We start from the raw sequence: 24,795 nt of genomic DNA, 5'->3' as shown, positions 1-24,795 counted from the left end.
TGGTTTAAAGTTTTGTTGCCACTATATCAGTTGTTTTTTTCTAATTTAAAAATTTTATTTTATTTTTGAGGCTCAACTTTTTTTTGTGTCCTTTTCCTATGTATTTTTTTAAATTTTATTTATTTGTTTTTGTGTTGTTTTTTTCCTTGTAAACCAACTTTCTGAAGTAGCAACTGAAATGGAAAACTGTACTACAAGGTACTATATTGCTTGAAGAAAGACTTGCCTTTCAATTTTTGTTATAAAGGACTATAATTTTCTAAGTGGTTTTTGAAACACGTTCTTATGCATTTTCTCATCTGATGAAGTTGTGTACTCAAGAATTATTCTTTAAAGGAATTAAGAAACATTATTCTCCTTTTTAAATGTCTTTTTAGGATCTGTGAAGCAGCAAAAGTACATGGCCTCTTGGAGCAGGAGCTTGCTCATGCTGTTAATGCATGTTCACATGCATTAAATAAAGCCAACCCAAGGTTTCCTGAGGTAAAGAAGAACAGAGATTTATATAAATAGGCTGTAACATCTGGGTGCACAAGCTTGTGGCATGGGGACTGTCCCCTGTCCCCATTTGAAAACAAGTTGGATGAGAAAGCAGAAGATGCAGTTTGTGCATTCCCCACTGTCCCCCCCACCTGGTACTGTGCAGGCATATCCTCAGAGAGGGTGGAGGCATGACAGAGGCTGAACCAGATCTTTACTACATAAAGGTCATTTTCTGTGCATGCTTTCACAGAAATGTTCATGCTTAATTGCTATCCAAGTGCTATACAGAGAAGGCAAAGGGGCTGAGGGGAATGAGTTTACTGGTTTCTCTCTTCACACTAGATAATCTGGGTGTTTTCTGGGATTGGACCCAGGACTGATTAATTAGGTAGAGGCTGTCCATATCTAACCTAAATGGACACAGGGTAAATTTGTTAGTTGACCTTGCTTCCTGAAGTGTGGTTAGGAGCTTGCTTCTGCTGAGGGTAAGGAGAAAAATTGAAGTCAATAGTCATTGTTAAATGAAATTCTCAACTTTTCTACTGGCCTTTGTCATACGTGGATTGATATGGTGGCTGATCACCTGATGATCTTCAGGATTGCATTAATGTCATACTAAATGAAGTTGAGGAAAATACAGCAAATAGATACTACATTTTTGGTTTCTATTCTCAGTGCTGAACAGGTTGTCAATTTAGAACTTGTATTGATGTATTTCTTCTAGGAGAAGGCACTTAAGATCTGTGCTGTAAGGGGAGAGTACTTATTCTCAGTCTGACTTGCATCACTTCAAAGAATGTTTATGCTTCTTATTCCCCAGAGCCTTACCAGAAACACTGCCATGGAGATAGCTGTCAATGTGAAAGCCTTACACAATGAAACAGAATCTCTGCTAGTAGGAAGAGTTCCTTTGGTAAGGTCACAAAGCGCATGATTTTATTCTTCATTCAGATAATCTGTGATTTATTCTTTGCTGATTTTTGGTAAATTGGTGCCAAAGTGAGGACACACTGCAAGAAGCTCTGCAAGGTCAATAGGAGAAGATTACTCTGCATTTGTGGTTGGATCAGCATGAGTTTTGAAATCTTCTCTTAGACGGGCACCCATCTTCCCTCACCTCAGATAGCTGAGTCATTGTTTGGGCTCTTTTTGTTAAAAGTCAGGGGAGAGAAATAGGTATCCTTGGGAGGCTGATTCACACTCCGCTGTCTTGGAGGCCTATGTTAGAAAGAGATGATTTATCTTCTGGAGATTGAGCATTTAAGAGAAACTCTGGAGAACTATTATGTGACCATCTTCAGAGTTTATGGGGAGCCTGGGATGAGAGATTTAGACTTAGACAGTCAACTTCTACAGACCTAATCTGGGCAAGGAAGTATCACTCTTGTTCTAATACTTGTCAGGAGTTATTTTATAATCTTTAACTGGTAAGTACTCAGTAAAACCCTTAATGGTACTTGGCATCTTCTTTGGCAAGTGTTTGTGGCTAAAATGATTAAGATTTCTCAACAATTGTATCTGGATGTATAATTAGAAAACTTCTCTACTGACATTATGAAGAGAAGAAAGATGTCGTGTTTTCTATACTGCTCCATTTTTTCATGAAGAAGACACTCAGTAGGAGCAATTACATTTTCTTTGGATTCAAAAGCAGATTCATTACTAGCTCTTTTATATAAGTGTTGTAATTAAAAATGGATATTAATAGGAATATTTTCATTTAGCTGAGTTAGGATGTAATACTTACTGCAGGTCCACATACCATACAAACAAGTGATAAATCTGTTTTAGAGTAACCAAAAGTAAACATAATCTAAAGGCTAATAATTTCTTAAGTTATAGAAATAGTCAAAGATTAGGTTCACATGTTTTATTTTACAGCGTTTTTGAAAGAAAAATTATTTCATTAGACGTTTTTGTCCAAGAAAAGGGAAAAAATACCTGCTGATTTTTTTTTTCAAATTGCTATTGCTAATCTCATATATTTTAGATTTAGCTGGGAATTAAATACAGATTTTAAAAAAATTAATATTTTTACAAAAGTAATTAGAAGAAAACATTTAAGTTGGTTATGCCATACTAGGACTGGTGAAATTTATCAAGACAGTTTGGAAATAATGTTATTATGGAAACCTTCCCATTGAAACATTACCTTTTCTGCAACAGGTTATGATATCATTGTGTTGTTGGACTGGGCCCTTGTTCAGGCTCCAAAGCTTAATTTGATTCATTTTGCTGTTTCTGAATTTTTACATGTTGTACTTCTGCTTCTCATTATGGTTGTGCAAATGTCTTCATGAGGCTACATCAGGCCCTTTTTTAGTAAAAAGGCTGTTTGGAAGGTACCAAGACAATATTCCAGAGGTGTCCATTACGCTCATTTGACTTTGTGCTCATTTAGATGCGTATTTCACAGTCACAGTAACGAGACACTCTGGTTAACCTTAATGCCATGTATTTTATAAATGCTGCAGTTGCCTCTATGTTGGTCCCTCATTCTATTAACAGAGAGAGAGATGAAATTTAAGATGTTGCTTAATGCATCAGCACTCCCATCATAAATAAGGATCTTTCTTCTCTGACAACAACAGACATTCTTTCTTTCATATCTTCCTCTAAAGTTTTGGTGTATTCACTTCTCCCACATCCCTCCTTCCTGTGGTCAAAGCTCTTGAGAGCAGTAAACTCATGTCTTTGGTGCTTATACAATTTGGTTTAACCCCAGCCAGCAACTAAACTAGGATGCTTGGTAAGCTGCTTCTTTGGTTGCCATTTACTGGCTATTGACTTTTGCTCTTACAGCTCCTGAGAAAGAGAAAAAACCTGTAAATTAACATAAAACAAGTCAGTGGTTCCTTGCACCTCCTGCAAGAACTATGATTAACAAATTCATAGAACAGTAGGTACATTAAATCACAACAAATGGTAAAATACAATCTTTAGTGAGACGATAACAACATAGGATCACAGAATGTTTTGAGGTGGATGTGACCTTAAAGATTTTCCAGTTCCAACTCCTCTGCTATGAGCAGGGACATCTTCTATGAGACCAGGCTGCTCAAGATAGGACAATGAAGCTGATTTGTGGAATCTCTCAGAAGCTTATGGCAGGAATACAGTTTGGAAAAAATTAAAAATGCTATATTTTGTCTAGATACTTTCCAATGGCACTGTATCCATTTTTTAATTTTAAAAAGCATTTCCACTCTGGACCCTAGCTCAGTTTTCAAATGCATTAAGGAAAAAGTATGATGGACTGTTTAATTTCAATGGAATAAAGTTATCTAAACTCACTGAAATAAAATATTTTTATATCAAAAATTTAAATAGAGAAAGAAATAAAAAATCCTTTATTTTTATTTCTTCATTCATAGTCTGAATTTTTGTCTTGGAAATAAGATATTCCAAGATGTTGTAGGAGGAGAATTTGCCCTGAATTGCTGATTCTTTCTATACCAGAATTATTATTTTGGATTTATTTCAGGAGCACCATCAGATGAGCATTTTTTTGTCCCCAGGCAAAATGTTTTCCTCTGAGAATCAAGCAATTAGATCATTACTTGTTGAGGAAGACAGAATACTTTGCTTCATTCTTTTATAGAAAATAGATGACTTGAGTAATTTCTCAGAAATGAAAACACAAGAAAAGTTGTAACTTCTTCAAAGACAAGTAGCTTTTTCCCCATGCTTCAAATTAACTGAACTGTTCAAATGGGGAAAAAAAAAAGGTCAAAATAAAGATCAAAATCTGCTTATGGACACACAGAGAAAATAACATAATAACAAAGGGAGCTTATATTTCCAGTATCACTATACCAGACAGTAAGATCTTACTATAGATGATCTCACCTTTGAAAGATGGGAACATAGGCAGACTACTGAAGCAAAGACATTTTTATTAGGCAGGATAAATTAATGGGGTTTGTAATTTATCACTAAACTTCAACAATGCCAAAATTTTTTTCCAGCACTAGAGATCCAAGATTTTCTTATAATTCTATTTAAAAAATGCATTCACTCGGATGTAACAGAATTAGATCTTTTCAGAAGGATATTCTGCACTGCTTTTGGACTACTTTTACTTTCTAGAGAGAAATAGATGTTCAGATTGCTTTAATAATGATTCCAAGCAACTTGGTCTAGGATTCAACTCTTTACCTCAAAATGGTGTTTCAGCAATCCCAGATGAGGTCAAAACAGCTTTTGAAGGGATCAGCTGACTTCCTTACCTCTTCCACATGGGTTCACTCACACAACAGCTTCAGAACAGTTTTCAGTCTGGAGTTTTAAAGGAAACAGGTATCTCTGTGGGGTCCTCAAAGTCTGAATAGAGCCAAATTCACATGCATCGGCAAGTCCCAATGTTTTTACACAGCCACCACTTTCTTTTTCCCTTTGGCCTTTACTGATGTTTTTGTCTTTTTGTCTCCTGCCAAGGAGTTCTTTCCACCCTTAGCCAGAAGCAGTGCCTATTGCTCCCTGTCTCACCTATTTAGAATGGGCAGTGCAGGTATCATATCACCACTGGAAGGCCTTTGGGAATGGAAATCTTCAGCATGATCCATTCATCATACTTGAACATGAGATAGTGATCAACCATCTGAACACATTTGCAAAAAAAACCAGAGGCTTATTACCATCTACTCAATTTTTGTAGACCACGTTTCATACAAAGATTTTTCAGCTGCTTACTCTTCTCATCAGGTTTTCTCTTCCTTCTGTTGGTAGTGTCCATTTCTAGTGTGTCCTTGCAGTGGTGTTATCAGGTAACTCTTGCTCTGTAAAGACTCAGGAGTGCAGTGAAGGATGACAAGGATTGACAACTGTGCCCAACTGCTCTGCACCAAAAGTCTCAGCTGTCTCAGTCATGTCTTTGTGATTGGGACCACACTAAATGTAGTATGAGGGTGGTCTCACACATCTCTCAAGGAAAGTCTAACTTTGGAAGATTATTTGTCCTCACCATTTGTTGACACTCACCATGAAGCAGTCATCTGTCTGTGTGTGGCAACAAGATATCTAGACTTAAATGTTAAACCTCGTGAAACTGAAAGTCCTGTTTTTCTGGCCTGTTTATAAACAGCAGTTAGAAGCTCCCCATGAAGAACTGTTGTCTGATGCTTTGCACAGTGTGGAAATAGAGTTGAGAAAACTTGCTGAGATTCCTTGGCTTTATTATGTTTTTCAACCAAATGATGATGAGGTAAGTTCGAGTAACACGTTCTGATCTTAACTGAACTTAATTTTCTTTTGACAGGGAAAAGTAAATGACAATTTTTCATGATCTCTTGAGGAACTTTCAGTAGTGTTGCTGCATCATTTCTGTCTGCTGTGAACAACCTTCTAAGCTTAGTGCTTTTTTTTTGTGTTTTGTTCCCATCTGTAAATGTAAAGGTTTTGATTGATAAATAAATACATGAAACATATATTTTTAATTTATATTTTTAATATAAACATGTATAGAGTTAAATCCTAACATTATTCTTTACAGAAGTAAATTTGAGTCTTACTTTTTGAGATTAGCCATAAATTACCATCACAAGCATATAATTTAACAGTTGTTTTCTCTTAATTAAAGGTAACTATGCCTCTTTTCTCATGCAGGATCCCCCTCTGGATTATGCTAAAAGAAACAATAGAAGTACAGTGTTTCGTATAGTGCCAAAGTTTAAAAAAGAAAAAATTCAGAAGCATAAGACCAGCTCTCAGCCTGGTATGTGTTTTGAAATTGCGAGAAAAGTAGTAGCATTTGCAGTAAATGTGATTTTATGGGATTTTTTTTGTAAGAGGTGACAAGACTTACCTAAGACTAAAGTCAAAGTGGAAAGCACCTGAGCTAACTGGCATCTACATTAGGATAAATATTTCTTTCAGTGCATTTGGAAAACATTCAGTAGGACCCCCAATACTCCCAAGTGAACCAAAGAATTACTGTGAAAATACTTTAAAAGTTTTATCATGCAACAGGATCGGTGTCTTTGCTGGTGGTTACATTTGGTTTACTCATAGCCATACAAGCCATGGGTAAACACATTGTTTCCCTGTGATACTCCAATTTAGGTTTTTCAGGTTAGTTTTAGGTGTGACAACTTTTATCACACTGGTTTAATTAACCAGTTATTCTTAATTTTTGGGTGGGTTATTGGTTCAGTAAGTGAGACAGCTCAAACAAAAAATCATGATAGTCAATACTGTTTTTTTAATTAGAAGTTGAACAAACTCCACCCTCCTCTCTTCCCATTTTTATTCGTGAGCTCGCTTCCTTAAGATTATATCCAGGACGTAATCAGTGATTAGATGGTCCTAAAACTGTTTCTATGTCTTTATTCTTTCAATGAACAGTTGATCACAATCTACAAAATCTTGCAGTTGTTGATCAGATCTAAGTTTCAGATTAGACATCAGATTTCTCTTCATTATAAAGTGAAGCGATCAGCATTGAATGAAGTTGCAAAATTATAGCAATAAGTAGCATAACTATTTTTTTTATATATGTGGTCTTAATGGGACTAATGTGGGCAACTAACCTTGGAGAACAATGTTTTACAGAGAGCTTCTTAATGGCCTGTGTAACACAGCTTAAAGAGTACTTTTTGTCTTAATTAAGAATACTAGAATCTGTTATTTAAAACTGGACTTGCTTGCTGCCATTGCTATATTTGAGGTACGGTTGCTATTTTAATTTTACATGTTAATTAGTTTTTGAAGGCTTCTCCTCTCCTTGGATGACTACTAATAAATTAATGGCATACAGCAGAACAACATTAGACTTTGCATCACTGATCCTAAGCTGGTTTAATGTGAATTTGTTGGGACATGAGGTTTTAAAGGCTTTACTGAAGAAACTGGAGTAAAGCTGAAAGCATGGCTGCAAAGCAAAGAACCCCAACTTTGTTTAGATACTTTCTTGTGTTAACTGCTAACCTGTAACCTGCATGTAAAAAGGAAATTGTCAGTTTGTGTGGAAAAGACACCTCTAACCTTTCCCTTTGCTAGCACGGCAATTCTACTCTGTTTTCCACTCTCTTTGGCCTAACCTTTGCTTGTGATGCATTTGAGCATGTAGAAATTAAGGGGGTTTTGCTCTTAACTTTGGTAGTTCAAAAATGGGGCACAGATGAAGTTGCTGCTTGGCTGGATCTGCTCAGTTTGGGAGAGTACAAAGAAATCTTCATCAGCCATGACATCCGAGGCTCTGAGCTTTTACATCTGGAAAGGCGAGACCTTAAGGTATTTCCTTTGTGCTACTTTTCTGCTATTGACCATTTTCTTTGACAAAACAACAACCAACTTTTCTTCTTTCCCTGCACTTGTCATTGCTTGTAGCTTGGCTTACACTGTGCAAATATGCAATAAACTAATATGCGCTGTCCTTGGGCCTTTCTGAAGTGCTGACTTGAACTCACAACTAAAAATATCTGTTTTATCCAAAATTTCTTTATTTTTTTCCCCCCACTTTATGCAGAATGATACAATGCAGTTTATGTCAGAAGGCATAGGAGAAGCACATTTGATATCTTACTAGCATCTGTGTAATATAATGTTTTCTTCAAAAGTTCACTGTTTCCATTAAACATGATCAGTAAGGATCAGTTGATGGTGGTTATAATTATTTTGAATCTTATCTCCTGCAGGGGCTGATCCGCTCCACATGATTTATTGTGTATATATTGGACATAGTGGGTGTGAGAGAGATAAGCAGCTTAATAAATTGCAGTATTTGACTTACATGGTGTTGGTGTTTGTGTGTCAAAATAGGTTTTCCCATTGGTGACAGACCTCTGATTTTGGCTGTGTAGATTTTTTAAAAAGAGTATTTTATTTCAAAATTGTAAAACCTTTTTCCTCTGAGGTCAGATATGTATATTTTGCAGGGAGAAATGTTATCCAGCAGTTTGAGGCTGTTATTTGAGCTTGCTGGTCCTTTTCAGGAATGACTTAAGTGCATCCATTATGTGTAATAGTGGTTATATCTTTGGGGATTCATTAAATTACTTTTTCCAGGAACTTGGTAGTAATGAGTTCTTGGTAATGGGTTTTGCAACTGCTTTTTGCACATAAGAGAGGAAATAGGATATTGTATAAATTGCAAACATTTACATTTAGAGTGCAAGTAATTGTTCTAACCACAGTGCAGTAGTCTCCAGGTAGAGACAATATTTTCATACAAATGTGTTATTTTATGTAAAGTTTTTTATATCATGTGCAATCCTGATGTTATAAGGGTAGTGCTTGCGTTGTGTGACTGTTGCAATAGAAAGCAGCTGCTGAAAATAGCTGTGTTTGCGATAATCTGTTTGGCTGTTGTGTATTATTTTACTCTTTGGTATTAGATTGCCTAAGCTTCTTTCCATGGAAGTTAAATTCCTTTCTTTCAGGATAGTTTCTGACAGGGAGGGACAGTTTTAGGACAGTCCCTCCCTGCAAAACTTTAGAAATAGAAGACTGTCCAAGCAATCCACCACATTGTTCCAGTGATGGATGGTGTAACTCTCTGTTCTGAATGAGTGCTGAACAAACTTAAAATTCAGCTGAGAAACTCAGCATCACACAATGCATAGGTTTTCTAAAATGTTAAGAAAATTTAAAAAGTCCAACTTGTTGGAATAAATTATGGTGGGTAAGATCAGTGTTAAACTGGACATGGCTTCTGGCCATGCCTTATTTCTCATGAGTACCAATTTGACTGCATGCCCAGTGGACTGGCACTTAAACCAAGTAAATGTCTGCAGCAGGGTAGTTACCAACCCGTTATCCCTGTTGCTAAGGCTCATGTTGCTTCGGTGTATATAAAATCCCATCACAAATGTCTGTGCCATGAAAAGTCTAAAGGCTTGTCTTAGAGGGCCTGCAGAGAGCCAACTCCTCTATGCAGTGCTGCCTAGAGATGTGTGGGATGAGGAGCTGCTCTACACAAGTTGCCAAAGGCATGCCCTGAGCCAACCAAAATCTCTCTCCAGAATCGCCCCGTGTGCTCGTTAGCAGATGCCGAGAGCTTCCAAATCAGTGCCCTTCATAAGCTAGGCCAGGTTTTTGGCCAGGCAGGGCTTGCACTCTAACAGCACTGAACTTAAATAGCAGAGTTTAGTGCTCATCCTGCTGATTACAGGGCAGGGTCTCTGCAGGGAGCCAATTAAGGATGTCTCAGGCAGCCTGCAGTTTTCTCCAGTGACCTGAATTGGTGTCAAGATGTGTAATGTGCTACTTGGGAAATGAGGAACACGTCACAAGCTGCCCTGTGAATATTTCCTCCCTTTGGCCATCGGGGTGTGCAATGAGCCTTCAGTGCTCTTGCAAGCTATAATCTGTCTGCAGCCTCTCCTCCACTGCAAGGCCTGTGCTTTCTGACAAGCTAAACAAGATCACCATTGATTCATGAGCTCCTAACTCATGTGCAATACATTTACTTCTATTACCTTTCATGTCTGCAGCAGGAAAAATTGCTGCCTGTTTTAATTTAATCCTCTGAGCCCACCTTTCTTTTTGTGGTCAAAAGTAGAGATAAAAAGCGGCATGGAGAAGAATTTGATGAAACGCTCTTCCTTTGCATGCATCACTGGAACAGGTTGATATGCTGACAGAAGAATTGTATTTCTGCATAGCTTGTGGATCCCAGTCTCAGGGAGCTCTGTGTGGCAACTGGCAAATGAAAAACCAGAATACCTCTTTCTACTCAGTCCTTGCAGTAATGATCTTTCTCCAGCCTCTTATGCCTGATTTAATTTAGGGTGATCGTAGAAATTTACACTCATATGATTTTCTTTTGCTTGATGAATAGCTGGGCAGTAAATTGTGTATTATTCTGCAGAAACTGTAGAAGAAGGCGTAGTCGTGACTTTTTTTTAAAAAAACCTTATTTAACCTTTATTTTAACCTTTTTAAAATCCTATTTATTTTTTTAATCATGTTTCTATTCAGGCAGCTTAGTCATAATCAGAACTGCAACACATTTAGTATGATGTCTCCTTAAAGTTCCAAAGCAATGTTGGTTTCCTTGGAGAAAGGCTTTCCATGCCACAGATCACCTTGCTAAGCAGTGCCAGTCAAACTAAAATCTGTGACAAGGACTGTGACACTTCATCCCTGTGTTTTGCAGTAGCATGTTTTGAAAAATTTTTTTATGGAAAAAGTTTTGTTAGATTTGTTAGATTTCAGACATGCTTTTGTTAAGATTTGTTAGAAAAAGTTTTGTAAGATTTGTTAAATTTCAGATATGCTTTTAACACTGGGGATGCAAGTAGGGTAGATTTCACATTTAGAAGATGTTATTATTATTAAGGAGTTCTTACATAAATTGTTTGTTAGTGGTGGTACATTTGGCCAAAAACTGTCCAAGAAATGGCACAGTGGTTAGGGAGAGCAGCAGGAGAGGTGATACTGTAGTTCTAAGGCCATATCTGGGAAAAAAGAAAGTCTATTTTTTTTCTTCAGATTCTGGATACAGTTTCTTCTTCAAAACTGTAGTTTAGTCAAATTGAATTTTTGTTAACTAGATATCAATTAGATATGAACAGATTTTGTCTCGTGCACCAATTGCAGAGATATTTGAGTCTCTTGTTCTTTGAATGATGCATGATATGCTGCTGTAGCAGATTCTTTTAGTCCGAGATGAGAAAATTTCAGCAAACTTTTCTGCATGAGCAGTAAACTGAGAATACCAAATAGCATCTAGTGTCATGACTGTATAAATTCTAGTTTCCACCAAACTGAAAACTATTATAAAAGCATTAAAAATGAGGGGTTTTGTTGTTTTTTTTTTTCCCTTGGAAGTGTAGCAGAAAGGGGTCCCCAAAATTTTTGATGAGGCACTTGAGACTTGCTGTTGTGATAAGCATTACAGCAACTTCAGCTGGAAAAGAAATAAACTCAAAATCTCTTGCTTCTGAATCAAAGGTGTTGTGAAATGCTTTACAAAAGTTGGTGGGAAGAGTGGCTGAGTTTTTTTGGAATTTCATAATATGTTTCTTCCTTCTGATTTTGAACTCTGGCAGCACCTCACTGTATTGCTTATCCAACAAAAGTTCTACTCATGAAAATATATTTGTTCTGAAGAATTTGTAAGTTCTTAACCTTTAAATTGTGTGGTTTGTTGTGGTTTGGAAAGTATCCTTATGGGTTTTCCCTTATGTAGAGTTTCTTCCACATAGCAACTCGGCTATTTCATTAGTTTCAGTAGTCATGTGTGGCTTTTTTTGATTCACTTGAGAATTAAGTTTGACATAAAAAGGACAATATTACAGAAATGTAAAATTATAAATATTACTGTCATTTTAGGATGAATTTGACTACTACCTACATTAACTATTCTTAAATTAAAAATTAGTACTACATTTGTTTATTAGTAAGATGACTATTAGTGAAAATAAAATAAATTTTTGTGATATGGAAAATCATAAGGTTTTTTACAGGTAGTTTGTGAACAGCACTTGCTTTGGGAACTTTTATGAATAAACTGAACTCCTTAATGCTGACACCTTTGTGCCAAAGTCCTGTAAAGGATGACTATCTATTTATAGTGCTGATAGTTTTCAACTGAAGAAACAGCCAAGTATTTTTTCTCTCTAACATAAGCAGAATTCAGTCTTGACTCTCTGAAAATTAAACCATCTGTTTAATCTTGGCTGTATTACCTTTATAATAAAATCATTCATTCATGCCCATTTTACCACCCCTTTCTTCCAAAATTAGATGCATGCTAACATTTTAAAGTAATATAGAATACAGATTTTTCTGAGGTCTCTGTGGCTGTAGAAATGTAGATAGTCTTTGTGTAGATTACATACAGAATAATATATTTGGTTTCATTTTCCACTCTTTATGAGAGAATTTTTTTCAAGATGCCTAATTACAGTCCCTTCTTTTTAATGTCTCTATAATGGAAAAATATTTCTTTTAAAATGAAATTATTTCTCTTTCAGAAAAATAGCAAAACTTTAATTTTTTTTTTTTTTTTTAGTTTTTTAACCATAATCTATTTATGTAAAGTTTATTCTTCAAATAACTAGTGTTTGACTCTGCTGATTGCTCAACACCCCTAAAACGTGGTTTTTAAAGACTTTTTCATAGCTGAGTTTTACAGATAAGGGAAGCAGATTTCCACCAGACTGAGCTGAAAATTCATTAGAGTGGTGGGAGATCATTAGCACAGCTGGGCATCCCATTCTGTTTCTCTGATCATTGGACCAGCCAGAATTGAAAAGGGATGCTGCTAAAGCTATTACTAATACTGGAAGAAGTTTGCTACAAAAAATTCTTGTCTGTTGTTGTGTGCAGAGATGGGTCTGGCAACCAATAATAGAAATATTTCAGCTGATGTGAATGATTTAGTGGCTACAAGGAGATTTGTGCTTTTTACATTTCCTGTGGGATATGACTATCATGTTTCTGAGAATTTTTCTTCCAGCTCTCTAATCAGGAACATCCATGCTAGGAGATGTAATCTTTTTGGAATGAAAAACAAAGGCTTACTCTTTCTATTGCTCTCTAAAGGGAAGTTGTCCTACATGCCTGTAGCCATTACACCCACTTTCCCTTGAGAAACTGGGGATATGTGTGTTTGCTGATTAAAGCAGACATCATAGGGCCTCAGATCAAGTGACATTGCTGGACAGAAGTTTCAATCCATCACATTCTACCAAGCATTTGGTTGCTGTGTTAGAGAGGAGGGGGAGATTGTTCTCTTTATTTTGCCAGAAATTGTGAAAGGTGTTTGTATTTATAAGTCAAGCCAAAGATGGTTTTGATGTATATTGAAGTGCCCTGGGTTGTTGCTGTGGCAGGTAAGTAATGTTTTGTCTGCCAGACAGAGAGGGATTTATTGTATGCTCTTTTTGTAAAGCAACTCTTGCTAACACTTCCTGGTTACTGTTGATTGCAGTGAGCACATTTCTAGACATCTGTTGCATGGATAGGTCATAATCGATGGGGTTTCTTTTTCCCATTTTAAAGTAAACTTCCTTCTTTTTTTTCTTCTCTTTTTTTTCTTTTTCTATTTTTAAATTTTCTGTAGGACCTGGGGATAACGAAAGTGGGTCATATGAAGCGAATTCTCCAGGGAATTAAAGAGCTCAGCAAGAACACCCCTTTGTCTGAAGTGTAATTATGCTGGTGCTTTTCTTAAAGAGAGAAGAGAAAGTTGCTGGAGAAGCAAAGCTGTTGCAGGCACTTGGCTGTCCTTGTAGTTTATGGAAGAATAGGCACTGGTGTTTGTACAGGCTAGCATCTCTGAATTCTTGTGTGGTGAAGAACTTGCAGCAAGAGTACAAAAGGATTTGTGCCAAAACAAAAAGGAAAAGGTGATATGCTCTGCAAAGATGTTTTCTTGGTGTGCAAATTGGCCAGTTTGGATAAGCCCACTTTGGTAAATCGATTGGTTGATGGTGAACTGCACTGACTGGAAAATATAATCAAGGAATGATTGCTTTGCTTACATGCAGCTCAGTATGCCTCTCTTTATGCTGCAGCAAGATGCCACTGAACAGCATGAGGTCATCTGGTTTTCCTTCCGAGGCGCAGCTCTGTAAACCCTCGTGTGCAGGAGAGCAGGAAGTCTGGAAGGTTCAACACGTGAGCCTGGCAGTGCCGCAGGTATCCAGCACTCGCTGGCCATGCAGAAGAGGGGAGAGATACCTCGTGATACCGTGAATGCAAACTATAATGCATGGTGTGCCTGCCTGAATTGTCTGTTGTTCTGTTGCATGACACATCTGATGCTTTAAACACTTGAACAACTTTTTTATCGGTTTGAATGAGATTTAATTTATTGCTACTTGAGTGTCCTTTTTTTTTTTTTTTTTCCTCCAGTTTCAGGCACTTTTCTATTCTTCAGTGTTGTGTTATGCCTAAAATAGTTCTATGGCAAAGGGTGTGTGGGTGTGGAAACTTAGTATTTGTGCCATATTCAGCAGATTATATATGATTGAAACACTGTACAGTTAGATTTTTAAATATATCATGTACAGAAGGTTTATCAGGTAACTAACTTATGAGAATTTTTGAAAGACCGGTACCTCACAAAAACATCAATTGGCTTCCTGCATGGAAAATTATAAAGAATCTTCTCAATGGTGCATTTTAATGTAGTTATTCAGTTATCTTAAACAGCTGTAGCATATTTGAACTTGTAGGCACTAATGGTTTTATTTATTCTATTGTTCAAAAGCAGGTTTAAATATTAATGAAATTTTCTTAAAGAAAAATTTAATTTTATTTATCATACATAAGAAGATATTTAAAATGTAGCAGCTGATTTGATTTTTGTGGGGTAAACTTTTACTTGTTGTTGATTAACTATTAATTTAAAAATGCATCTGTGTGCATTTCTTTACAAAGGTATCAATTTGTTTCTTGACAGCACTCCACCATCAGTAGACCATAAAAATTAAAAAACCCAGACTGTAAGGTTTTAGGCTATGCATGCTAAGATGAATCACATGCAAGACAGTAATCCATGAGTGTAAACAGGTTAAAAAAATTAAAACCATTTTTGTTTAGATATTGCTCTAGACCAGAGTTTGTAAGGTTATTTACACTTTACTTAAATGAAACAGGTTCATTATTTAACTTCCTGGTTAAGTTTTCACAAAATTATTAATCTAGACAGAAAATAAATTTTAGATATCTACAAAAAAATGCTACCTACCTGTTTGAGATGAGATGACTTTGCACCCCCTGCCAGAAAACTGGCACAGAATTGCTCTCTCCTTGCTGTTTCTAGCAATGTGTCATTGTAGCACAAGGAAGACTTGACTTTCATTTATCAAGTAGCTTTGATGTTTCCTAAACATTACAGAGTATCTTAATATCTATGTATGTTTTCCTCATGAGCAGCAGAGTTAGGTTTCATTTGGTTTTTACCAAAACTTATTTTCTTGTATAGAGGGGACAATGTTAAGTACTGCATCCTGATTTTGCCCTCCATTTCTCATGCATATGACTGGAGTTGTTCCATGGCAAGTAGATGGGACTCATCCCTTGGAAAATAAAATCTATTATACTTGTTGTTTTATTGGAGAAAAAAAAAATCAAAATAATCAAAACTGGCCTAATTTTTATCTTATTGTAGTTCCTTGTCTTCTTGCTGCTGTAGGTTCAACAGGCACCACTCTGGGAGTTCTGTGGACATAATAATTATTCTGGTAAACAAACAAAAGTCAAAGGCTATTTTCTATTAGGTTTTGCATACAAAATAAACCAAAATGCATTTGCCAAATGATATGATTTTCAGGCTGTTGTTTGAAAAGCATATGAAAAAAATGGAAAGTTAGGTAAACAATGGAAAGTTTGTTGGTTTTGGTTTTATTTTAATGTACTTGACATTCACCCCTTTAATGACATTCAGGTGACATCTGCAAAGTCTTTGTAAGCTTTATTTCCTTTTCCCTTTGGTTCTCCATAAGCTACACTGTATTTTAACATGTGGCAGCATTTTAGCATATTGACATTATAGTAGACAACATAGGTAATCTTCTGGTCTATTCAAGGACATAATACACAGCAGAACTTTCTTTGCTTTCCTGATTGTAAGATACAATCTCTTTACAACTCTCAGCCTTGCTGTATGTAATGCATTAAGATGAGCTATGGATCCAGATCTCTTCAAGTCACTGTAGAGGTCTATGCTGAGTATATTAAAAAATGGGAGCTGCTTTTGGGCAGGGAAAATGGGAAAATTTTGTTTGTAACACAGCTTTCTTATGGCACTCCTCAAATTACCTCAGTATAGGACAACTGATCAATGTTCATTTTTCTAAATGACCACCAAAGAATTTAACTTTGATTGTCCTAAGCAGTTTTTTTTAAACATGTGAATAGGAAAAAACAAAACTATAAGTATCATTAATGCTGTATTTATTAGACGCCCAGGAGAGCAAATTTTATGCAACTCTATACCTTAGACTAATGTTGGCTATGAAGTGCAAATGCATCTGACAAGGAGGCTCAAAATATTTTTACAGGGGTTCTCTCTGGAGGTTGTGGATTGTAGCTGTGTTTAAGTGATGTGGCTTTTTTGAAGACCTGAACAGTGTTACTCTCTCATGGTTATTCTAAATATTGAGGCTTTTTCCTTAGTGCTGTAAAAGTCCCAGCTCCTAGAACTAAATACATTTTTTTAATGTACTGTATTCTCCCTAATTTAATCCTGCTATAAAAAGTGCTTTAAAGCACACATCCAAATATCTTAACAAAACCAAGGTAAACACATCCCTAAAAGCAGTTAGCTTTTTAGAAAACAAGATCCTGTGGAGCCTGATTCAACATGCCACGTTTATCAAGACAATCCCTATACAAAGTTTACTGGATTAAATTTTTCCTCACCAAATACATGCGATTTCTGTGGTCAGTGTCCATTAAAGCCTGAAGGGAGAGTAGAGTAATCTGCATTTTTTTGTAGTGGCTGGTATTCATATAGTTGAAAAGCTCTACACCTCAGAGAGAGGAACACAAGAGCTGCATGTTTTGAAATTGCAGCAGGTTGCTAAATATAAGTTGCTGTTTTGTCATTTTCAAGTAGGATTTTCTCAGTACAGCACTGTATTTGATTGCTGTAGCAACCTCTGATTTAGATCATGCAAGTTTTGCCTTTATAAAGCCTCATGACTTCTTTTTAGAAATGGAATGAAATCAAGCCAGCTCATAGTTTTAGGTGTTGGAGATGTTCTGCAATAATTCAAAGAAAAGAAGACTGAAAAATCAATTTTTTTTATAAGATGGCAAGGGAAAATTTTCTTTGGTACATTTTTATGTCTCTCCCCTTAAACACTATTCTTTTCTCCTGAGTGTCTCTTTCTTTCAAAGAGAAATGCTTTGAACTTGGAAGAACAGTAAAGTGTAAAGCATATAATCAAAAACCCTCCCAGACTATTTCATTCCAGTATTTCTTGTTTTGGGACTGGAATTAACATGCTTGGTCCTGTAAATAATAAATAGAAATCATTATCTCTCTATCCCTGCCCAAAATAATCAATACTGCAATGCTACATCGCTGTAATTCAAAGGAGAGGTGTTGATTTTTTTTTTTCATAAATGTCCATTTTATATTTTCCCATGCTTTTTGTAGAGAAATAGATAACCTGTCAGTTTTACTTTTTAATTGAACTTGCTCATGCTATTAATGAAAATTCCATGAAGCCTTGATAATGAACATTACTTCAAGGGTAAAATTATCAGTGTTTTTCAATGCATGTGGTTTCATTTCAGGAACACTGGCAGGAGACCTTTGTCACATGTAATGGAAAAATAATATATAAAGCAAATATGAGAGAATGTTCCATAGTCCTACTTTAAAAACAGTTGTAATAATATATTTGCAAGACAAAACCCCCTATGGTGATTCCATTTTGCTTGATGCTTCCTGCTAATGATTGCATTGGTAGTGTTTACAGCTATTTCTGCAGTGCTCTCTGTGTCCCCTAAATATTAAGTTCTTGGCTATGAGTTCAACAGTTCTGGTAATTAATAATTAGCAGTGCAAAAAGTATTTGTGAAAGGTAAAGTCACAAGGAATGTATCTCGTTGAGGATAACTGAGCTGGCGCAATTTGTTTAGCTTACAACCAGAAAATCATCTTTTCACTTGTAGAGTAAGTGAGAGACACAGAAAATAAAATTAAAGAAGTAATTTTAAATTTATTTTTTCACCCCAATAACTTAAGTACCTCTCAACTGCAGCATCCTGTATACATTTATAACACAGGTTGTCCTGTATTTTTTATTCTGTTTTCATGGATTGTATGTTTTGTGGTATGATTTTCATATCATCAAGATTTGATGCTGCTTATTCTAACTGCAAGGATTTAATGTTTGCAAGAACTGTACATGACTGTATTGCTGTCTTAAGGAACAAGTTTTTGATGACTTGAGGAAGCTGAGGAGTTTGGACAGGATTTAAGCTTTGGACAGGACTTAAAATATCTCTGCTTTCTCTTCAGAGATGAATAGTAGCATCAGCAGAAATGATAAAGCCTCATTTGGTAATTATCAATATAAATTCTTTACTGGTTGTATAAATTTCTGTATTTATATCTAGAGTATAATGTGGAATGGATCTTTTTTACCAAAAGAAAAAAAATTTCTAGTTGTTTTCTTCTACTGTTGCATTAGTAGAACTTGCATTTCATAGCTCTGTTAAGTGTTAGCTTACATACTTGAAATGATTGTTTCTGCCATACAGAAGACCAGTGTGTTTCTCAGAAATTATAATCCATTTGGAAGCCATCTGGAGACATTGAGAGGACTATTTCTGTAGCCAGTTGGAGCTAATACCAAAATTCATAGCAACTTCTTTAGGCTTAATAGTGATCACCCTCAATACTTTACCTGAAAAAAAAATTTTGAAAGGTTTGTGGATTTTTTCAGTGCATAGAATTAATCTTAAAACATCATCCCTTTGTTATATGTAAATTAAAAAATATTAGTGTTGTTAACACTTTTGCAAAGAAGCAGCGTGCTGATGAATACATACCCAAGAGTGTTCCTGGACAAATTTTAATCAATTTAGCTGTAGTGGTTAAAGACTTATCACCTTCAGAACACTCAACAGAAAATTCATAGGTGCGCATGATAGAATTACAAACGTCTGTTTTAAATAATTAAAGGCTTGTTTCCCAGTTGACAAAAACTTGATGAGCTCTCTGATGGGATTTTGAGTTCCTATAACCTATTGCTTGTATTAGTGGGGCAGAAGAAGTTGGTGCCTCATTTATGTTTAACACCAGTCATGCCTTTATTAATGTTTCTACGTTGCTTCCCAGCTCCTGTGTCTGGATGAGCTCCCAGCTTCTGGCAAGATGAGACCCTTGCATGTCTCTCCATGGTTTCTGTTCAGAAGAGCTGGACAGCCAGGCCAGGAAAAAGTTATAGGGTGCTTGAGGAGAGAAAGATACACCAAGGCTTCAGGCTCCAAAGCCTAGCATAGCCATGGTAGACTAAAATCTTTTAAATTGTATTTTTACAGTCCCTGCTGGAAGCTCTATCTAACAGTTAACATGACCTACCAGAGTGCCCTTGGAAAGAGAACTGTTTTGGCTAACTCTACCAGCTGTGGAAGACATTGAAGATACTGAACATTATGGTAGCTATTAGTAGGACAATATCCAAATGGCCAGTGAATATTTTAGTCTGTGAACAAATACTTTGGAAAAATATAGTTTGTAGTATTATTCAAAGACTAGTGTTAGGAAGAAGCTACTGAATATAAATGCAGTGTGGTATAAAATTTTAAGTCATTTGCAACTATCTTTTTCCAAATTCATTGGAAGCAACTATTTTAGGGATCTGTGGTGATCCCAGTAGACAAGAGCGTGTGAACTGGAAGTGTGAACAGGAAGAAATGAACTAAAAGTAAAATTGGATGGTTTGTTTTCATTATGGAAACTGTGTGTACAGCCAAAAAAAATATCTCCAGAGTGCCCCAAGTCCCTTCTATGACTTTTTAAAGGGAAGAGCATTTTAAGCATTTTTTAAACTGAAGCATTAATTGGATAAAAACCAATTTAATTAATAACCTGACAGTGTCATTAACAGGGAAAGAGAGTCACCGCTGTTTTTCTTCTGGTGTTAGTTGAAGTAAGCTCTGTTTGGGACTAATTCTCTTTGCAGTCATGGTCAATTATTTTGTGAATGGGGAGATTGAGGAAAGCCATTCAGAACTGCTTGGTCTTGCTTTTCAGGGATGGAGAGAGCACGTGTGCTGAACCGTAGGGCCTGGAGACTTTTAATGAGAATTTCAAGGATACAAGATTTTCTAGTTGGATAGTTTAGGAAGGTTTACAAGGAGCACACAGGCATGCAGATTCTCACTGTGAAGGTTCCTAGTAGCACTGTCCTCTCACAAGATGCCATGTCTATACATGCCAAAACAGGCATTTGGACTGTGTGCCTAGCCACATTCCAGAGGATTTTCTATAGGAATCTGTCACTTGTGGTGTCTGTACTTTCTGTCTTGGTTTTATATCTCCTTAAATCAGGTACCTTGAAAAATGTGGTTGATCATATTCAACAAAAATTACCATTTTTCCCACTCAAGGAGCACAGCTTGTGACTCTATCCTGAAATAATTAGTTTTATTAGCCACTTTTTTACATCATATCCTTTGAATCCTAAAAGAGCTGAAACTCTTTTAGGCACCTCCCTAGAGCTGCCAGTTACCTTAGGAATTTAATATGCTTGTGTGTCAATGGGATCATCAAAGGGCAAGGTGATGTTCACAGTGGCAGATGAGACATGCAATAGATGGGATTTGTACATAAGGAGTACAAGACATTGAGATGCTCCTGGAAGGTGAAGGGAGCCTGATCTCTGCATCTTCCCTCTAGCTCTTCTTTGTTCTGTCATCACACACAAATAATTTAACATCATATAATATTAGAAGCTTCTTGTCTTAATTCATGGTGATAGCAAACCTAACAAAACTTCTCACTGTCACATCTGTCTGTCTAGAGCAGGTATCTTCAAATATTGAGCACTATGGAATTGCATTATTGTGTTTTTAAGGTGTATTCTGGGATTTAAGAAAGGTAAATTTCATCTAAAGGTATTTCAAAGATTCTGAGAGGATCCCAGCCCAGCATAGGTGGTTTCTGTCATTAGCCAGATTTGTGACTTACACTGGTATTCCAGTCAAGTACATCTGTTCATTAATTCTGTAGTAACATCCACTTACATGCATGAGTGGATGCATGAACTACACATGGAAGCATTGCAGAGATGGGACACTGTCTTGTTCTCTGCATAACTCAGATATTTTTATCTAAATGGCAGTTTGCAGTAAAAAGCTGAAACACGTGATTTCCACTCAATCCAAACCTATATTCAATTGAAAATGAAAACCTCTAAAATGGTTTGCATGGGTTTAGGTAAAATCTGATGTGTACTCAGTAGTTTCTGCCCTTTGTTTCCCCTTCTTCCTGTTCATTCCACAAGAAAGTCCATCATCTTTGCAGTCATATAAATCTTTTGGGAGTTAGGCATATGCTGTGCTTTAAACAGTACTTCAGGCTCCTTGGAGATTATTCTTGTATTTCACTTACAGCATTTACATGTAAGCCTACAGATTATTTTCTTGGAGAGAAAATGCTCCTCACATAAAAGTGATCCTCAAATTGATCATGGGTAGGCTTTTATATGCCATGCCTATGAATGTCATTCTCTTGCCAGTATTTGTGTGGATGTGTGTAGATATGTAGTTCCTAGTTCATAGTGTTTATGTGAGAGCACACCTGTACATAGAGATGTATATACATACCCTGGATTTGCCCAATATAACAATGCCAACTTGTGTGTAGAGCCAAAAAACCTTAAAACTATACAGTGCTTGAGATGCTGCATTGTTTTTATTATAGTATTTTTTATATCAGATAAATTGCAGGATGTTTACAGATGCTTATTAATATTTAACTTATACAATGGGGTGGCAGGATGTTTATGATTGTTGTCAGCTAAAGAATTGTACATGATTCTGGGTGAAATTTTGGCTTTTTTGAAATCCTTGGCAAAACTCCCATTGATCTCACTGGGGCCAAGATTAAACCCCTCTGAATCTATTGTTTACTGGCTATTTTCCTACTGTGATAATTTTTTTAATGAGTGAAATGTATTTATTTTTTTCCCAATGTGAAATCTGCAGTTTCTATTTGGATTTTTCTACAGAACCTGCAAACTACAGCACAGGTGGGAGTATATGCCTCAGAGACTGTACAGAATTTTTCATTGATCTGGTCCTTGAATATGTCTAAGAAAATACCTTCTAAAATAACTTTTGTAAGATTTAATACAGAATTATCTAAAAAGAGATCACCTTTCATGCCTCTCTCACAAACAGGGAACACAATGTGGCAGGTGAATGTGAAGAAGTATTCATTGATAAATAAAAAGTAGTCCTGTCTGTTTTCTGTACCTACTGATCTCATGCAGCTCACCTGTCTCTGCAGATCTGGTATGAGACACTTGAAGTACCTTATCCAAAAGTATCTTATTGGGGAAAAAAATGTTACATAGTAAGTATTTGGCTTTAAGCTTCTCATCAAGACTTGGAAGTATCTTCAGAGCCAGTGTGTTGAATGACTTTTTATATTCCATGGATCAATTAAAATTATGAAAATGTTAAGTGGTAAGGCAAGTCAGACAACTGCTTGACATTAGAGAAATCACTTGTCTAGAGACAGAAGGAACAGTTCTTTAATAGCACAAGGAGGAAATATACCATAATGCAGCACTTCCTAAATCCCTTCCCAGGGTATCTTTTAATTACGTATGCTCAAAGTGTATTCTTCCTGTAAAAAAACCATATGGCTGTGAAACAGCTAAGTAGATGCATCCTAATTTCTTCATCTAAGGCTAAAATACCATTTTCAAATAAGAGCTGTCATGCACTTTGAAATACATATGTTGGGAACAGGTAAGTTTATATTTGTCATAGATAGTCATCCCAGGGATAGTCGAACTTGTAAAATGAGGTAGTTTTGTCAAGGTTATCAAAAGCTGAGGAAATAACATAGCAGACGCCTTCCTTCACAGGGCTCTTTCTGAAGACATCTGTGCAAATGCTCACCACTTCCAGGAGTCTTTTTGTATAATTTCATTTAAGAAAGGATCATATTCAGATTTCTATCCTTCCCCTTGCTAATAAGGCAGGAAATTTGCACCTTGGTTGAACTTTCTAGGAGCTTGTTGGCTGTAGAAATGGACCTCAAAAGAATAGACATTTGAGGCAATCAGTAGGCTTGTGAAGGATACACAAGGCTCTGTCTGGGCTCGTTAGTCTGCTAATGTGGCTCTGATCCCAGATTGGTGGGGGAAAAGCTCCTGTGGTGCTCCTGCCTCACTTGGTGGCAAGGCGCCGTGGTTGTCAGTGGGGGCAGAGGGGCGCCCAAGCGAGCAGACACCTTTCCTTTTGTGTGTTGGTTGGCTTTCTGCAATTCTAATCAGGGGTGGAGTTCGGGACACACCTTTGTTTGTCTGTAAGGCCGTGTGATAGCTGAGGAAATGAGGAGGAAGTGGCTGAAGGTCTGGGTTCTGCCTTTGGGTTCCTGCCAGTGGAGCTGGTGTAAGACTGGGGGCAGCGTAGTTAACCTTTGAGTGCCTCACTTTCTCCACCCAAGGGAATAGGGATGCTCAACACCTCTGTACAGCCCCTCGAGTCCTGTAGGAGAGCAGTGTTATGTAAACTGCTGAGTTTTACCCACACTATTACATGTAGTAAAAATAAATGACTTCTGTCCATAACACTGCAAGAATTGCTTTTCCTAGTTCCAGTTCTCTTTGATGACCTACCATGTCCTGGGCAGTCAGTTTTAAAGCTTAGCAATTGCTCTAATACTTAGAATTACACACATAGCAGGCTCTGTTTGCTGCAGAAAAGAGTAAAACTTTAAACTGCCTGACAAAACTTGCCAATGAAGTATATCTAACAGAGCAGGGGTGTAACTTTTGGCTTTATTTACTTGTAATAATGGTAAGGAACAGTGAATTTTGTTTGTTTACATACTGTTTACAATGGCACAGTTTTATTTTTAATATATAAAAACAATTGAGGTATTTATTGCATATACTATTTTAAAGATGTTTTATGTGTTTTCACCTTTGGAATATATTGTTACATTTCCTTGTACAGATAATTTGGGTGGCTTTGTTAATATAGTTAGTAATTTTTATGACTACTAAGTGACCAGTTTTCTGTGCCTTTTTATTGTTGGATGCATGATTACATATTTATTATTGTATGGAAGTCACTGAGATGTGTATTTTTGTATTCTGCTGGAAGCAATGGTTGATTTTATTGTACATGATAAGAGATGCCTTCCATAACAGGCACTCATCTGAGATCTTCCTTCTCAAATAAACAGAATGCATTCAATGTATATAAGTCCTTGAATTTATTTTGTGTCTAGAAATCACTGGAAATGTTTGAACATCATGGCACTGAATTTTAGATGTTATCCATTCAAAATGTGGGCTGCTACCAATGTCATCAAATCAAAACCAGAATTCCCCATTGAAATCAATGCAATAGCAACTCCTTGGTACAACCTAAGACTTTGGAATTTAAAAGAAAACTCAAAACTACATAAAATTTGGATGAATGAATACCGAGCGTCATTTCTACTCAGTCTGCCAGGGACTGCCTGAAAATTGTTTTAAATTAGGGGCTTTGAATACAGCTTTTATCCATGCTCTACACAGCTACGTGCCAACCCAGATGTAAGTAGGTCACTGTGCATGTAGATGTTGACATTTGCAGGGATCTTCCGCTGGATCTTGCTGCCACACAGCATATTAAGTGTAAAAACAGATTTGCACTTGCATCCATGGTAAC

The 24,795-nt window shown here is 36.5% G+C and overlaps 1 protein-coding gene across 2 annotated transcripts in view; it reads left to right on the top strand.

The window, feature by feature from the left end:
• The window catches only part of DGKH (diacylglycerol kinase eta), a 159,693-nt gene extending 135,357 nt beyond the window's left edge, over window positions 1–24,336 (top strand). The window contains exons 26-31 of one of the 2 annotated variants that reach the window (XM_059467014.1): window positions 378–483; window positions 1,304–1,396; window positions 5,567–5,686; window positions 6,088–6,196; window positions 7,583–7,713; window positions 13,493–24,336. In XM_059467014.1, the coding sequence (XP_059322997.1) occupies window positions 378–483; window positions 1,304–1,396; window positions 5,567–5,686; window positions 6,088–6,196; window positions 7,583–7,713; window positions 13,493–13,582 (649 nt within the window). In that variant the 3' untranslated portion in view covers window positions 13,583–24,336. The remainder of the gene's footprint in view (window positions 1–377; window positions 484–1,303; window positions 1,397–5,566; window positions 5,687–6,087; window positions 6,197–7,582; window positions 7,714–13,492) is intronic. The other variant, XM_059467015.1, reaches the window with a different exon arrangement.
• The last annotated feature ends 459 nt before the right edge of the window (window positions 24,337–24,795 follow it).

This window comes from Ammospiza nelsoni, chromosome 2, assembly GCF_027579445.1.
Source record: "Ammospiza nelsoni isolate bAmmNel1 chromosome 2, bAmmNel1.pri, whole genome shotgun sequence".
NCBI lineage: Eukaryota > Metazoa > Chordata > Aves > Passeriformes > Passerellidae > Ammospiza > Ammospiza nelsoni.
The sequence above is the reverse complement of the archived record's forward strand: the minus strand, read 5'-3'. Positions and strand labels throughout refer to the sequence as shown.